This window comes from Alligator sinensis, unplaced genomic scaffold (genome assembly GCF_000455745.1).
Source record: "Alligator sinensis unplaced genomic scaffold, ASM45574v1 scaffold213_1, whole genome shotgun sequence".
In the NCBI taxonomy this organism is placed as follows: Eukaryota; Metazoa; Chordata; order Crocodylia; family Alligatoridae; genus Alligator; species Alligator sinensis.
This window is the reverse complement of record NW_005842019.1, coordinates 725,592-741,689: the sequence shown is the minus strand read 5'-3', so window position 1 is coordinate 741,689 and position 16,098 is coordinate 725,592. Positions and strand designations below refer to the sequence as shown.

The window sequence follows — 16,098 nt, the reverse complement described above, 5'->3', positions numbered from 1 at the left end:
AACTGCTTTGTAAATTCAATTTACTATGTTCAGATATTCCTTATACTACATACCCTTAGCTCACTAATGCTTTCCCATTAGCCAGATATCTGTGTGTGTGAATGGGAAAAAGTCATGGAGAGGGAAGGGGGCAGGGGCAAGTGTGCCATACTTCATAGCAACAAAAACACTGTTGCTGGACAAGATAGGGGACAGCCCGTTGGAGCTAGTGGCACCCATTCCAGAAGCAGTCCACAAGGAGCTTTTAGAGCCTTTTGGGCAGGGTCACTGGCAGATCCATGATTGTACACCTGTGCTACAGATTAGCTGCTGCTAGTTGTTGATGACCAGGACTGGGGCATGGTAGGAGAGGCTGGGCAGATGCCAGCATGACTGCTGTAGTTTTGCCTCAGTGTCCTGACTGGGGCCTTCCCAGTTCTTAGCTAGCTATGGTGGCAGGCCTAGAAAAATGCCCAGAGCTTTGAAACCATTGTGGAACCAAGACGGGTTGCAAGTCTGTTGGGTGAGTTGGGCTGTGTCAGTCCACATGCCCAGGAGGAGAAAAGTGTTGCTTGTGGCCCAGTTGTTACAGGCCTGTCATAGGACTGATGACACCCATATCAGGGCCTGGCCATCACCCTCACTCCTCACAAAACCAGTCACCTCCTTGGCACACAGTCGCCTTAACTGGGAAGGGGAAGAGGCAGGGTAAATGGCTGGGGCTGCAGTCAGTTGGGGGGAGGGAAGGGAGTGAGAAGGGGGGGAAAAAACCCTACAAGCACAAACACATACACGTGCACCTACACGTACGTTCCACGGTGACTGACCGTTCATTCCACTGAGCCTACAAGACACTGTTGTCATACCAGGCAGAGCAATACTTCTTTTTTTTTTTTTAATGAAACTTTCCCTCTTGCTTGTTTTCTCTTCCATGCTACTCCCCCATTTCCCTACCCAACCTAGCCTCCTGCTTGCCCATAACATGACCAAGTTCAACTCTGGTGCATCTCCATTGCCTGCAGGTGCCTTTTTTACTAAGGCTATATTTACTTTAATTCTTAGATAAAAATTATGAGATTTCTCCAAATAATAGCAATAATAATGAAAAAATGTGCGCGCCTGTTTAAGTCCATGTCTGGCAAAGAATGTGCTAGCAGCAGCATTTCATTATCACTTCTGGAATGGGTAACGTGGTGACAGGTGATGGTTTCAACCCTCTGGCATCTTATGATATTGTGGAAACAAACACTTGGGAATATATTTTCCAGGAAGCACGTAAAAGCAAAAAAGCACAAATGTACTACTGGTACCATTTTAATCAGTCTCCACGTTTACAGGGTTGTACTAGTGGTAGTGTTGAGATAGGTTGGCAAAAATAATATAACCTTTAAAAGTCTGTTCCTCCATCCCGTGTACCAAAAAAACCACTAAACACTCACCAATATTTCCATACTGTCTGCACTTAGCTCAATGACTCTGAGCTACCTGCTTTAAGTTGACGCAGATTTCTTGTTTGGCCCAAAGCAACCAGAAGGGTTGAGGAAGCGTGGATTTTTATGTGGAATGGTCTGTGTCTCTGTATCACTGCAGGACAACCCAACCAGAAGGGTTGAAACCAACCCAAGACTAGGGCAAGGTAGGGCCAGGACACATCCAGTAGTTGTTTCTGAAGGCATATAGGATGCTTTGATCATAGGCAATCCTCTTGATGGGCACCATCCACTAACCCTAGCAGAGCAGGACCAGGAAGGAGGGCACAAAGGGAAACGGTTGTAAGTATGTGAGCTCGACAACCTTGTAGGCTCAGTGGTTGCTTGATGTAGGATCAGGGTGTGTCTTCTACTATCTGCAAGCTTTGATTAGAAGTGGATAAATCCAGTTTTACACCCTATGGAAGCTGGGCCTTAGGTTAATGTTTGGGCCACTAGTGTCACCTATGAAACCAAAGGAAAAGCACCTGTCACACATCTTCTCCGCTTCCCCCTGAAAGCTGTCAGTTAACTGTTAGCTCCCAGCTATTAACTGAGCTGTTACTGAATGAGGCAGAGATCTGTGGGAGGGTTTGTAAAGTCTTACCTTTGTAGGGCTGATATGGAAAGGGAGTGAGCTATAGGGCTAGGTCTAGCATCATGGGGTGGAGAGATGTGTGTCACACTGCATAACTGCTATGTGTCTTACTGCACAGTAGTAGACCCATGCAACGCATGGGAACAGGTACTTAAAAGTGAGATTCATGAAGGCTGGAGTGCTGTTCCGGTGACCCATTAGAAGATGATGAAGATAGGGCTGCAACTTAAACCATGCTGCTCAAAGAGTACTACCCATTGTGGTCTTGCATATAGCTGCATTTAATGCGTTCTGAAAAGGCCATGAAAAAGCCTCATCTCTGCAGCTGTAAGTGGATGTTCAAGAAAAGGGAAATGTAACAGTTGAAACACATTACACAATTGACTTTTATGAAAGGTTTGGTGGATACTCCCTTAAAACTGGAAAATATCTATTAGCCTCTGATGAAACTTACTGGGTAGTAACATTTTGGAATGTAAGAAGTTTTGTAAAATCAGAGGTTTTGAAGGTTAGACTTTGCCTGACAAATCTACTGCCCAAACGTACATGATACACCCATCCAGGGAGGCAGGCAACCAGCAGGCAAAACTGTACTCTGAGGTGACCTGCAGTAAAGATACTGCTTAGGACTGAAAACGGGGTCAGCAGCACTGGAGAACTTTCAGGGCTATTAATGTAAAGGTTACAAAAATATGCGGCAGACTTGTTTTCACCCTTTGAGATTTCTATTCCATTTAATAAAATGCAAATAGAAGCTATTCATCTGCTAAGGAGGCCAAACCATTTTTGTATGGTGAAATGGACATTTTATATGTGCGTGAAAGGTGTTGTTTTTTTTAACAAGTTACTGCCACACATAATGAATTTTACTAATAAAACCAAAGAACCAAACATTAGCAAATTCTTGTTCTACAGAAAGAGCTTCTCGGATTTTAACAACACTGCTGTTCTTTTGCAAGAGATGGAGTATTACACATGGACAAGGCAAAACCAAGGACTCTTAAGACATTTTAAAATATTAGTTAGCTGTGGATCCTGGACGCACACAAAAAAAGAAGAAAATCCTAGAATTTGCTGTTTAAATACACAGGCAGACCTACACAACATCCACTCCTGTTGGCCCACTGCCTTCCGTGCATCACAAAGCTTGCAGTAACAAAAAGGATCCATCGCAAAAGATGTGTGAAGATGAGAGCAATAGACTGCTGTATCTGTCTTACTTTACACAGTACATTTCCAATGTAGCTAGTGCCCATGAAGAGAATTTCAAGGGAAATGGTGCCAGCTTCGATCAGCAGCAAAGGTCTGGGAGGGTGCAGCCACAGATACAGGCAGAGAGCTGGCAGCTGTCTTGGGCCTTGTTTTGACCACTGAACATTTTTTTTCCAGTGATTAGCCTAGTTACAGAACAGCTTTAATACATATATGTTATTTTTTTTAAACTAGCCTCTAGAAAGAGCACATATATTCCATGCCACTTCCTCCTTATGAGATTCTGCTGCATATGTATAGTGGTCTTGCAGTTTGAGAAGAAGGCGGTGTGGGACAAACCCTGCCTTACCTACCTAGACTTGTCTGTTCCATTGTTGCATGACAGTTGTGGAATAAAAGTAGTCGGTAAGGTGAACCACCAGAGAAGCAGGCTGAAGCCCAGGTTGTTATTTCAATGGGTTTTCACAGCAGGTCCATTTCCTTACTGAATAGCATATTTGCCAAGACCAGTGATCAGAGAGAACATAAACTGTTCTCACCCTAACTATGCCAACTATAAACAGCCCAGTTGGCATGGCCTTCTTAGATGCATTTAATGCAGGTTATGGAGAAATTAACTAATTAGATAGAATTAAACAGGGTTGGGAATGGATTTGCTGTGCATCAAGTCCACAATAACTGTGGCTACTGGAAGATGACCTGGGACAATCTACCTGTGAATGAAACAGAGTAAAGGACCATAGTTCACCTGTGTGTTGCAGGACAGGAGCAGATATATGAAACAGCTACCTCAGAGCAGCTGGTAGGTGGTAAGTCCTCTTGCTCCTTTTAACTCAGTAAAATTGGTTTGTCAGTCCAATTCCCCCAGTGTAGTCCTCCCCTGCTCGGGTCAGATGATTCTTCATGGCCCCTTTCTTGAGTGTTCATATTCTTTTTACCACCACCTTTCCATTCTTTCCTTCTCTACTAAGTAACCTGTTACCTGTGCCTGTATTTCCATCCCTCCCCTTTCCTGAATGGCAGCCAGCCTTGGATGCCCGTCTTCTACTGGGTTTGCAAATTCTCTCCTGCTGTTTGTCCTACAGACCCACCTTGACCAACACTAGATGTGAAGATGTGAGCTGTACTGTATTAGATTGCTTTTCCACTTGTACTGCTTCCACTGGGACATGAAACTAAGACAGGGTCTTAGCTTAATAACTTGCAAGTAATGCCTGAGAAGGAAACTAAGTCATGTATTACTGTTCTGAGACTGATTATAATGACAGGCCTGTGACTCAACAATATGAAGGCAGAGTTCATAATTATGTCAGCACATGAATGAAAGGTTAATTGGGTCTCCGATATTAGTCAGACTATGTCCATAGTAGATGTCAATTAAAATGAGACACCTGGAAGGGCAGAACAGAAGAAGAGAGCATAAAGCTATATGTACCATTTGCTGTTGGCACCTATTTTAAAGGAGTTCAATTCTCTTTATGAACTAGAGGCCTAGAAACTCATGAGTACACAAAGGTGTAACACAGCTGCACCGTACTGTTAGGGTGAGTTGATAATGCACCACATGATGAAAATGAAAGTATTAAAATGAAAATTCAAGCCTCAACTGCAGGGACTGAGGTTTTTAAGACAAATTTCAACTGCAGGTCAACACTGATAGGTTGTTTTGCTTATTAATACTTCTGTGCCTCCCACAAGGCTAACTATTGCCCCTGTCATACTAGACTCTTCACATTTAAAAAGAGAAGGTGAAAGGAGAAAAACTAATTTTCCGATCTCAGAAGTGGTGCTAATTTCTGAGTTACCAGCAAGAAGCTTCCATGGCCTCTCCCTACATTTACTTGCATATTGTAGATCACACATCTTCACAGGATGTGCTTATTATAAACCAAAGGATGTGAATAAGAGACATAGAAATGCTCTCACTGTTCTACTGTTTGCTGGAACAGATAACAGCATGCAGTCCCTAAAGCACTTATCAACAGAGAACAAGAAATAATATGTTCCTGCTGCTACTGTAAAAAGACGTGGCTCTCTAAAAGCAGGAAAGTTTACAATCTCCATTAATGATTTTGGATGCCTCTATTTTGGGGGACAGTAATGAGTTCAGGAAATGAATGCTGTGTGAGAATTACTACTTACTCAAGTTTAGGCCTGTCTCATTAAACATCTCTGTAGAGGATGAGAAAAACAAAGCAGTAATACAAACACGCTTTGTTTTGTTTCAAAATTACCAACTCGCTTTAGACAAGCAGGTATTAAATTTGGGCACTGTACTATCCAGATTCTCTCGTTCGTCACATCAAACAGAATTGTATCAGTAGTCACGCTGCAGAAAAAGGTGCTGCTATTCATGCACAAAGGGACAGGACTAGGATTCACACAAATGGAGAGCGTTTAGCCTACTGCAAAAGACTCATGTCTACAGACAATACCAAGAAACATGCAAACACTTGAAAGACCTGAAGAGAACAATTGCAAAAAAAGAATTCAGAACTTAATTTTTCTTTCTCCACCACTGAAGGCAACACTTCAACGAAACGTGGATGTGGCTTCTTCTTTCATTCATGCTCTAATGACTTGTGGTCCTTTGGAGAAGATAGTGAGAGTAGGGACTAGCCTGTCCCTCGTTTAGGATTAAAAGTTGGGTCAGTATCAGAGGCACTAGACAGTCTCATCACTTTTGGTATCTATTTTCCATTCAAATGGATCTCTTAGCTGTCCTGTTCCACTTTGTTTTCTCTCTTTTGAGGTCCAAGTTCAAATGCTGGAAACCAGGAAGTCTCTGGTACCAATACATCCGAAAGGAAGTGAATAGCTCCTGCCATGCCTGAAACATACACATTGGTTTCTTCTTTTTACAATGTCCTAGGAATCAAAACAGTTCAAACCAGAAGTAGCTCAACCCATCATACCAGCCTCCACCCAGCCATTCTTTGTACTAACATGGCACTAACATGGCGCATAGTCCTTGGGCCTTTGCCAGAGTGCATGGATTCAACTGCAGGAGTAAGGGCTTAGATTGTACACGCTTCAAATCAGGGATAATTTCTTCCTCTATATCTGAAAACAAGCTTGCACGCTTTGGATGCTGCCATATTTACTTAATTCCAAGACAAGGTCTTTTCCCCCCTCATTCATCATGGGGAAAACAAATAAATGTCCTCTTGGACTCAGGTATCAGACTCCTCCAACTCCAGTCAAGCCAGGCTCCCCACAGCTCCCAGCGGATGCAGGAATGGGGCAGGGATGGGGAGGCCCAGAACTACTCCTGACCTTCTCTGGCTCCATGCTGTAAGGAGCAGCTGTGGCAGTGCACAACCTGCTCCTTCCAGCCTGCTCCCACCCAGCAGGGGAAGGAGGGCAAAGGTTGGGCAGAGAAGGAGGAGCCTGTGCATTGCCCCTAAATGTCCCCCGTTGAGCTGGCACCTTTTATAGCTGCTCTCTGTAATGCAGGGCAGGAGTGGGTTGGGGAAAACAGTAGAGGGGGTGGGGAACAGACTGCCTGCTCCCCACAGTACTTGCCTACTGACCACCTGCCCCTCCCTCCCTGGCCCCCCCCCCTTTCCTTCCCCGGGGGGGGGGGTGGTGGGGAAAACAGTAGAGGGGGTGGGGAACAGACTGCCTGCTCCCCACAGTACTTGCCTACTGACCACCTGCCCCTCCCTCCCTGCCACTGCTGCTTTCCTGCTGCAGTGGTGGTGTGGGGGGCAAATTCAAAGATAACTCCCCAATCATTAGATTCTAGGTTAATAAGTTAATAATTTTCCATGCCTAGAATCTAATTATTGGGGGGGAGGGGGGTAAAGTTGGATTTAGGTAAATAAGGTATTTCAATCTAAAATGTTCTAAGTTAAACTGTCTCTCCAAGTGGGGAGCTTTGCAAATAACCTCCATTTTCTGAAACCTCATTTGTAATAACCTGGCAGACCCCAGCATGCTGGGCAAGCAAGGTATAGGGCTATGCGAAACTGCACCGTTTCATTTCGACTTCTGTTTCGCCATTTTGAAGGGACAGTGTTTTGTTTCGCGTTTCGTTTAGTTTCGAAGCACTGTTCCATTCCGTTTCTTTGAAACTGTTTTGCCCGTTTCGACGGGTTTCAACGTTTCACCCATAGGCTATAATGGGGAGTCATGAAAATGCCTAAAACTTTGTCATTTCTTGCCTGATCAGATGAACATTTCAGGGATGCCCCTTCTGAGGGCATGAATTCTGCCAAGTTTCAAGGAGATAGGTACAGGGGTATCTGGGACACTGTACCTCAAAGTGCAAAAAGCAAAACTCGGGTCACTTGCTGGCAGTGGCAGCCTCCTGTCATCCCGCGTGCAGATCTGGGGGTCCACATGCTTAGGAGGGCTGTGCCAGACTCCTCCCGGGAGTGCAGATCCCTGGATCTGTGCTCGGGATGACAGGAGGCTGGTGCTGCTGCTGCCGCCTGGGACTGTCACTGGGCGCAGCCTGTGCCCAGTGCCAGGAAGACTGGTGCTGCTGCTGCCCCGAGGCAGCAGTGGCAGCCTCTTGTCATCCCGCTCGCAGATCTGGAGGCCCGCGCCCCCAGGAGGAGTCCAGCAGCACTGGAAGGGCAGGTTGAGCTGGCAGAACTGCCTGGAGCGCAGTCTGGGCTCTCCCTGCCTTCCACCACCGGGCTGGACTCCAAGCGGCTCCACCAGCCCCATGGAGCTCAGCTCGGTGGTGGGAGAGCCAGTGGCGGAGCTGCTCAGAGCGCAGCCTTGGCCAGTGGAGCTGGCAGAGCCGGTTGGATCACAGCCCTGGCTCTCCCCCACCTCCTGCCATCAGACTGCACTCTGAGCAGTTCCACCAGCCTCAGAGCTGAGCCTGGTGGCAGGAGGCGAGGGAGAGCCACTGGCCTGGGCTGCGCTCCGAGAGGCTCTGCCACTGGTTCTCCACCAGGCTCAGCTCTGTGGGGCTGCGGAGCCTCCAGCCGCCACGCTGTGCTTGCCAGGGCTGCACTCTGACCGGCTCTGCCAGCCCCATGGAGCTGTGCCCAGTGGCAGGAGGCAGCGGGATAGCCAGTGGTGGAGACACTCTGAGCATGGCCCTGGCAAGTACAGCCCGGCGTCAGGAGGTTTTGCAGCCCCATGGAGCTGAGCCTGGCGGCACGAGGTGGAGGAGAGCCACTGGCCAGGGCTGCACTCAGAGCCAGGGGTGCGCTCAGAGCGGCTCTGCCACTGGCTATCCCGCTACCTGGCAGAGCTGCTCACGTGCAGCTCTGGCTCTGCCCTGCCTCCTGCCACCGGGCTGCTTCAAAACTCAAAAGCTTTCAAAACAGTTTGAGTGCCCTCATTTCATTTCAACGCCTTTTTGAAGCCTTTTGTTTAGTTTCGATTTCGCCGTTTTGAGCTCAAAGTGCATCAAAACAGCTTTGAAATGAAACACTCATCAAAATATCACGCAGCCCTAGTATGCATGTACACATGTATGTAGAAGCTGCAAGGACATGCCTCAAAAAAGAAAGGCTCTTGTGTGTTAGCTGTCATGCAAGACACACAGTACAAAGGCAATTTCAACATCAAAAGTGGTAAAGTCATATCAATTTAGAGTAAGTATTGATATTCTGCAAAGATACCTGTAATGTTTTCCAACTGATTTCTCCCACTGGTGGTATATAGCACTGTAGGAATGGTTATTTTGCAGTTTAACAAGGTAACAAGGATTGCTTTCCAAAACAATTACTTCCTGCGTGTTGAATTTGATTTTTTTTTTTTAAATAAGGCTTTTCTTCATCTCTTTTAGATAAGCAATGTAAGGCAGGGGCTGTTGCAGTGTTTTAATGAGAGAGGATGTTTAAAAGACTGCAAAGAACCCAGCCCTCTCCCAATCAAGTTCACCAGCTTTTATACTGCTCATTCAAAGTAGGAAAGCTTTCCTAAATAGGCCTCTGATGTGAAAGATGATAATATCTTAAAGCAGTGGTGCTAAAGATCTGTCCCACGGAGCAGTGTCATCCAGCCTGTGGGTCTCCCCATGGGTCTGACAATTTGGCAGCAGAGGAGCAGCAAGTTTCCAGATCCGTGGAGATCCCAGTATGGCCCAGCACATGGGGTCAGGCTGGTGTATGGCCAGGTCAGGCACACTGACCCTGCGCCGGACCTGGCCCCACAAGGTTGAGCACAACTGTTTCAAAAGGTACTAGGGCCCAGTTTTATCCAAGAATGTTTAGGTTAAAACTCTCACTGAATGAAAATGCTCGTGCATGTTTGTAAGGGGACAATTTTGAACCATTAGATTTTGCAAAATTTGATTATTAATAATCATCTAAAATGTGAGCCTCAAGAGCTGTCAGTCTCTCCCAAACTGTCACTTCCATTTTAAAAAGAGGTTCTTGCAGGTCACCATATACCCCTAAGCAGTCAAAAAGGACGAAGCTGCTGCTTCCTGTTCTCAACAGGTTTCTCATCTTTTGAACGTCCTTGGTTTCTCTTACCAGTGACTGAGAAAAACTGCATTAAGTCCTGTAATTTCACATATTTATGCTAGATGGCGGACTAGACTCAGTTTAAAAATGAAACAGAGAAGCTAGTTTAAAACCATCTCAGGTTTAAGACTATGGTTCTGTTTCAGTTTATGTAAGGATTAAGGAGATGGCAGGAAAGCACCCTCTGAAATGTATCTGGGGAATAACTGAAAAGCCTTTAATTGCCAAATGGCATTTTTTCCCCTCTCTCTAGCTTTTGGGGGAATTTGGATGTTGTTAGGGCTCAAGGAAGGGAACGTTAGCCTTGTATTTGTCAGGGCTTAGTTCTGATGGGCAAGTTTTCCAACATGGTTCTTAAAAAAATAAATAAATAAATAAAATAAAAAAATCACATTTATCTGTCAACATCCTTACCCAACCCCTCACTTGTGATGATCCATATGGTATTCCTGTGAGGAAGGACCATCATCCATCCCACTGTCTGGACTTTTGTCCCAAGACACACTTGTATACAGGACTCCAAAAGCTGAGAACTCACCAGACCCTGATTAATCTATTGAATTTCTATACTAGAAGTTGGTATAGTGCAGATTTTAAAAGATTTTTTACATAGAGGAAGAGATCACAGCTTTCTCAGATCCCCATCAGGAGCCACAACCACAATATCATACTTCATCCCAATACGATATGGCTGGTAGTAACATCACTTTACCTTCAAAGAGGGAGTAAGGTCGGTCGGGAATACGACATCCATGAGCACCATACTCTAAACACCACTCTGCAAACTGAGAGGGCAGAGCGGAAAAAAAATATGGGTCAATTAGTCAATGGGGACTAATTAGTAATGGGGAAAAATAACTGTTAAATGGATATTTAGAGAAGGCAAACTTGGACACCACACTACATGAAGACATTTTCATATATAGAAAATACAATGAGACAAGCAGCAAAAAATAGGAATCATTATCTAAGATTGAAGCTGTCCTGTTTTACTCTTAATAATGCTGTAACTAATTTTCAGGAATTAGAAATGGGAATTAACTGAAATCCTCACTGTGGTGATGTAGATTAACTAGTGGGACTGTATTTACTTACCTTTAATGCTGGACACCATGAAAGACAGGAAAAACCCTTGCAAATATACTGGCAGGTGAGTTTCAAGGGCAAACAGATGCTGTCCTAGAAAAGCAGCTCTTTCTCTCTCTTGCCACTAATGTACCCTTGTGGTCATGACTCTTGCCCATTAATCACATTTCTGTTTCCTTCCCTTGATCATGTTCTATATAATATTCAAGTGCTATTAAATTAGTCTTATTTTTGGCGTCCCTGAGCCTTCTGGAAAAAAAATCACTGCAAATACAATTAGATGATTACAGTTGTCAATACTTTGTTTTAAATAGTTTTACATTTTCCGGATTGGGTTGTTGGGATTTGTCTAGGATGCTCCCGCCTTGAGTGGGGGCTTGGATTAGATGATTTCCAGAGGTCCTTTCTAACCCCATTTTACTGTGATTCACATTAAATGGGAGTCTCCATTAAAATCTGTACATTTCCAGGTATGCTTGATTAGTATTTTTACAGCAGCTGGGATACTTTGTCTAGGCAATGCCACAAATACTGCACTAGCCTTAACTGCTTGCAACATGCACCTGGGAAGATTTTAAATGGCAACAACTGCATACAAGCTCCTCAAAATTGGCCTACAGGAACCCCATATATTCCTGGGGCCGTCTTGGCTTCATCATGCAAACTGTTGCTTTTCTACAGTGTTGAAGGAAAAAGGGGGCTTTGAGCTGAAAGATTTGTGCAAAGCACCTGTTTAAACACTCTTGCCTCTTGTTTTGAACAGACTTGTGGAGGACAGCTCCTCCTTTGCAGCAGGGGTCGCCACCGTTCCATTTTTGCTAGACTATTTTCCTTGAGCAGAGAAAGATAGTTAGCTATGTAAGTCTGAAGGCCATCAGAAAACAGGTGAGAATTGCACCTTATGGACTAAATTCAAATTTAGATTTAAAGAAATCTATTTAGTTAGCCTAAAACTTCACTAACACTTAGAATAATTCTATAGATTCAAGTCCAGTTCTGCCTTCATTTACAAAATAAATACTGTAATTCTGACTTCAGGGGGAGTCACATCTGTATGACTGGGAGAAGACTTGGACCTAAAAGATTATATGTATGAGACATATTAATAGTTAGTGATTTTGTTGTTGTGGTTTGTTTTTTTAAAGCAGCTCTCCCTCCTCAGTGAGAGCCACTTCTGGGGACATATGCTAAAGTAGAAAACAAAAAAAAAGGAATAGGAGAAAGGGGTAAATATATATCCTTTGTCTTCTGGTTTAATTCCTGATTTGGTCTCAGAGTTGCTCTTTGAGACAGAACCACCCCATGACAAAGAATACAGGGAGAAGGCAGAGTAGATTTGCACCTTATAGACTTTTTTACAGGAGAAAAAGAAATGTGTTCTGGCTGGGATGGTCAGCAGGAAAGCAGCTGGCCCAGGATGAGTTTGTGCATGGGTAGGTCCTGACTTCATAAACTGTTTAAAAGTGTTTTTGCAATTTCATTTGCAGAGAAAAACTCCTTATTCCTAGCTATGTGAGATGGAGGAAGGTCACAGGACCTCCCTCCACTCGCAGAGAGTTTATCTAGCAAGCAGAACAGCTTGTTGTGAGCTACAAAACACTCAGTAAATAACTAAACAAAAGTTGCAAAGCTAGGAGGTGAAGAGCTTAGGCTCTCTTTGTCCCAAAAACCCCAATTCCCATTTTCTTCCAAATCCTTCTAATTGGTGTATGCAACAGCAGACAGGTCTCTGCCTTCAGCCTTATGCTATCAATGCAAGCAGATGCTATGGTGACTGACAGAAGCTGTGTCATTAACTCCAGAGATAGGCGCAGGTACTCAGTGCCACTGCACACCCTATTCTATGCTGTTACTTTATGGAAAAGTGCCAGCAGGCCCTCCCGTAGCACGGTTGAAAAAAATCTCTTGTCCAAATACATAGAAGGTTGCTTCAGCATGTTGGAGACTCCCAAACACAAAAGGGTGGCAATAGTGCCACACACTAGTGTCTTCTCACTCCTGTAGAAAAGGCATACAACAAAAAAATCCTACAGAGTGGTGCAGGATGATGCTATGGTTAGGGTACTAACCTGGAACAGGGAATTTAATATCCTGCTATGACACAGCCTTCCTGCGTGACCTTGGACAAGGGATGAAGGCAGTGTCCAGCTTTCACTTGCTCAGCCGTGGCACCCTCAAACACGCTGTGCTGCTCTATGCACTCCCCCTCCAAACAGAGCAGTGTGGTTGTGCTAGTTAGCTGCATTTGTGCAGCATCAGTGACAGCTTTCACTGTTTCCAGGCAGGGAAACAGCCCAATGCAGTGTTTGAAAGCGATGCTGCCAGCTATGTAAGTTTTGAGTGGATGCGGCCTAGGTCGCTGCCTCAGTTTCCTGTTTGTAAAATGATACTTCTCTATGATTCTCCCTCACCCAGGTACCCCCATATTTATCTGGGGGCTCCCCCAGGGATCCTCACTCTTCCCCCTCTATATCTTCTTTGGATAACCTCTTCCACATGCACAGATCCTCTTTTCTCATTTTGTTGAGACTAAAAATTTTGGCCTGTCTCTAATGCTCCCTTTTGAATGTCTATCTGTCAGCTCACACTTAATAACATGGCTAACCATGTTAAATTTCACATTGTCCAAGTCCTTCCTACCTCTCTTCTCTAGTGATAGTGGACATCCCCATCATGTTACCTGTCACTCAGGCCTGTATTCTGGACTCAGATGTTGCCGTAGGTCTTCACATCCAGGCTGTCTCTTGGTATAATGTCTCAGCCTTTCCTATCCATTAAATAACTAAAAGAATGTTCTCTGGGCTCTTATCTGACATCTCAATTCTTGCAGTAACTTTTCCTCTGGCACTGACAAATGCAATCTTGTACTGCCAGGCCCATCCAGGACGCTGCTGCCAAGGATCATCTTCCTAGCCTGTCATTTTGACTGTCCCCACTTCATTTACATTCCTCCAGCAAGTCTCTCTTCTGTGTTGCATAAGCATAAACTACTTGCCTTCACTTTCAAAGCCCTTCAGAGCCCATCCCCACTTGAGACAGCAAATCACATTCAGCATCAAAAAAGCTTAGCTGTGGCCCAGCCAGGAGGGTCACTTCCACTGCCTGCTTATTTTCAAGCAAGCTCTTTTGTGACTTTTCCTATCCTGCTACTTAATAGGGCTGAGTGAATAGGTAGCTGATTCGGTAGCCGAATAGATTTGGAGGAGATTTGACCCAAATCTCCAAATCCAAAGAAAATTGGGAGACCAATTAAAAGGCCTGAATCAAATTGGAAGCCTCCGAATCGATTTGGAAAAGATTCGGCCATAAACTAAACAGGCAGCAGTCCTCACCATGCTGGACACAGCTGCCTCCAGCTGGTAAGTCTGTTGTGGAGGGCAGAGCGGGGAGGGAAGGAGCGGGGGGAGGGAGGGATTAGGACTGGAACAAGCTGCCAGCTGGGACAAGCTGCCTGGGGGGGTGCAGGATGCAGACACAGCAGTGCTAAGGGCCGGGGGTGCGATGCAGGTATGGCTGACTCTGGGCAGAAGGGGGCAAGTGGCAGCAGGGCATAGCCCCTGCTCCCAGTGGTGCTGCGCCCACATCCTGCGCCCCCCCACCCCAGCTGGGCAAACAGCGGAAGCACCCGGATCCCACAGTGCCCAGCCAAGGTGGGGGTGAGTGGGATGCGGGAGGGATTGGGGCTGGGACAAGCTGGCCAGCCGGAGCAGGGGGGCGCGGGATGCGGGCACAGCAGCGCTGGAAGCAGGGGCTACACCCTGCTGCCGCTTGCCCAGCTGAGGCGGGGGGGCACAGAATGCAGGCATTGCTGCCGCTTGCCCAGTCGGCGCAGTGGGCCGGACACTGCCAACATGGGGTGGGGGGCATGGGATTTGGGCGTTGCTGCTGCTCGCCCAGCTGGCGCGGGGGGTGGGCGCTGCTGCCATTTGCCCAGGCAAGGCAGGGGGTGCAGGATGCGGGTGCTGCCGCCGCTTGGCAAGCTGGGGTGGGAGGGCCATGGATGCAGGCACGGCACCACTGGGAGCAGGGGCTATGCCCTGCTGCCCCTTGCCCTCTTCTGGCCAGAGTGAGCTGTACCTGCACTGGCTGGGCAAGCGGCGGCAGGGCATAGCCCCCGCTTTCAGCGCTGCTGTGCCCGCATCCCGTGCCCCCCTGCCCCGGCTGGCCAGCTTGTCCCAGCCCCAGCCCCAATCCCTCTCTTCCCCATACCCTTTCCTCCCTTCTCTGCCCACCACAACACTTACCAGCTGGAAGCAGCTGTGTCCAGCGTGGTGAGGACTGCTGCCTGTTTAGTCTATGGTTGAATCTCCGAAGCAGCTCCGAATCTTCGGATCCATTTCAACCAAATCGATTCGGGACAGTGATTTGAATCTCTGAATCGAATCACTGTCCCTCTGAATTGGCCAAATCTGAATCTGAAGCAAATACTTGCCGCTTTGCGCAGGCTTACTACTTAAACTTGAAAAGAGCTCCTCATAAACACCCACAATCCCTAAACCATTATTTTCAAGCAAGCCCTTTTGTGCCTTGTCCTATCCCAGGGGTAGGCAATGTTAATGGGCAGAGTGCCAGAAATACCTGCAACCTTGACTCATAAGATGTTGCTGTGCTGGGGCGGATGGTGTGGAAACTGCGAGGGGTCCGATCCTTGTTGTGGCACCACACACCTGGCCCCTTCCCCGCTGTCCTCCCAGAGGCACACATGCCAACAAAATACTAGGGGTGCACTGACAGAATTTTTGAACCAATACCAATGGCCGATTTTTAATGAGCCATATTGGCCAATGCTGATCCGATATGCAGCCAGGCAGCTTGGAAAGCAGTATCTGGCTGGTAAGCCTAGTATGGGGGAAGGCCTCCACGGTGAGGGAGGGAGCAGGGCTGGGGGCAGGCGCTGCTCAGCTGGGGCAGGGCACAGCACAGAGCCACGAACAGCTCATCCAGGGGGTGCAGGGGTGGCTCCCGCTCTTGCATGCACCCTGGGAGGGCACTGGAGCATGCCCCCAAATTTACACACAGGGTGAGGGCAGGATGCTGCTGTGGGCTGGGGCTGCACCAGACTCTTCCTGGTAGGGGGCTGGGCCGGGCTGTGCTCAGGGCAGGCAGCAGTGGCGGCGCTGGAAGAAGGCTACAGCCACCTCAAAATTTGCCATAGCTCCCCATAGCTCTGCTCCCAGCGCCACCACTGCCTGCCCCAGGCACAGCACAACCTGACCCAGCCCCAACCAGGAAGAGCCTGACACAGCCCTCAGCCACAACCCTCCTCGTGCACAGATCTGGGCGCACAAGCCCCTCTCAGGGTGTGCGCAGCAGCAGA

General features: G+C 46.8%; 1 protein-coding gene across 2 annotated transcripts in view; it reads right to left on the bottom strand.

Moving 5' to 3' along the window:
• Window positions 1–2,953: 2,953 nt before the first annotated feature.
• The window catches only part of LANCL2 (LanC like 2), a 38,047-nt gene continuing 24,902 nt past the window's right edge, over window positions 2,954–16,098 (bottom strand). For both annotated transcript variants that reach the window (XM_006022159.3, XM_025202326.1), the window contains exons 8-9: window positions 10,408–10,480; window positions 2,954–6,088 (exon numbers count right to left, since the gene is read on the bottom strand). In XM_006022159.3, the coding sequence (XP_006022221.1) occupies window positions 5,973–6,088; window positions 10,408–10,480 (189 nt within the window). In that variant the 3' untranslated portion in view covers window positions 2,954–5,972. The remainder of the gene's footprint in view (window positions 6,089–10,407; window positions 10,481–16,098) is intronic.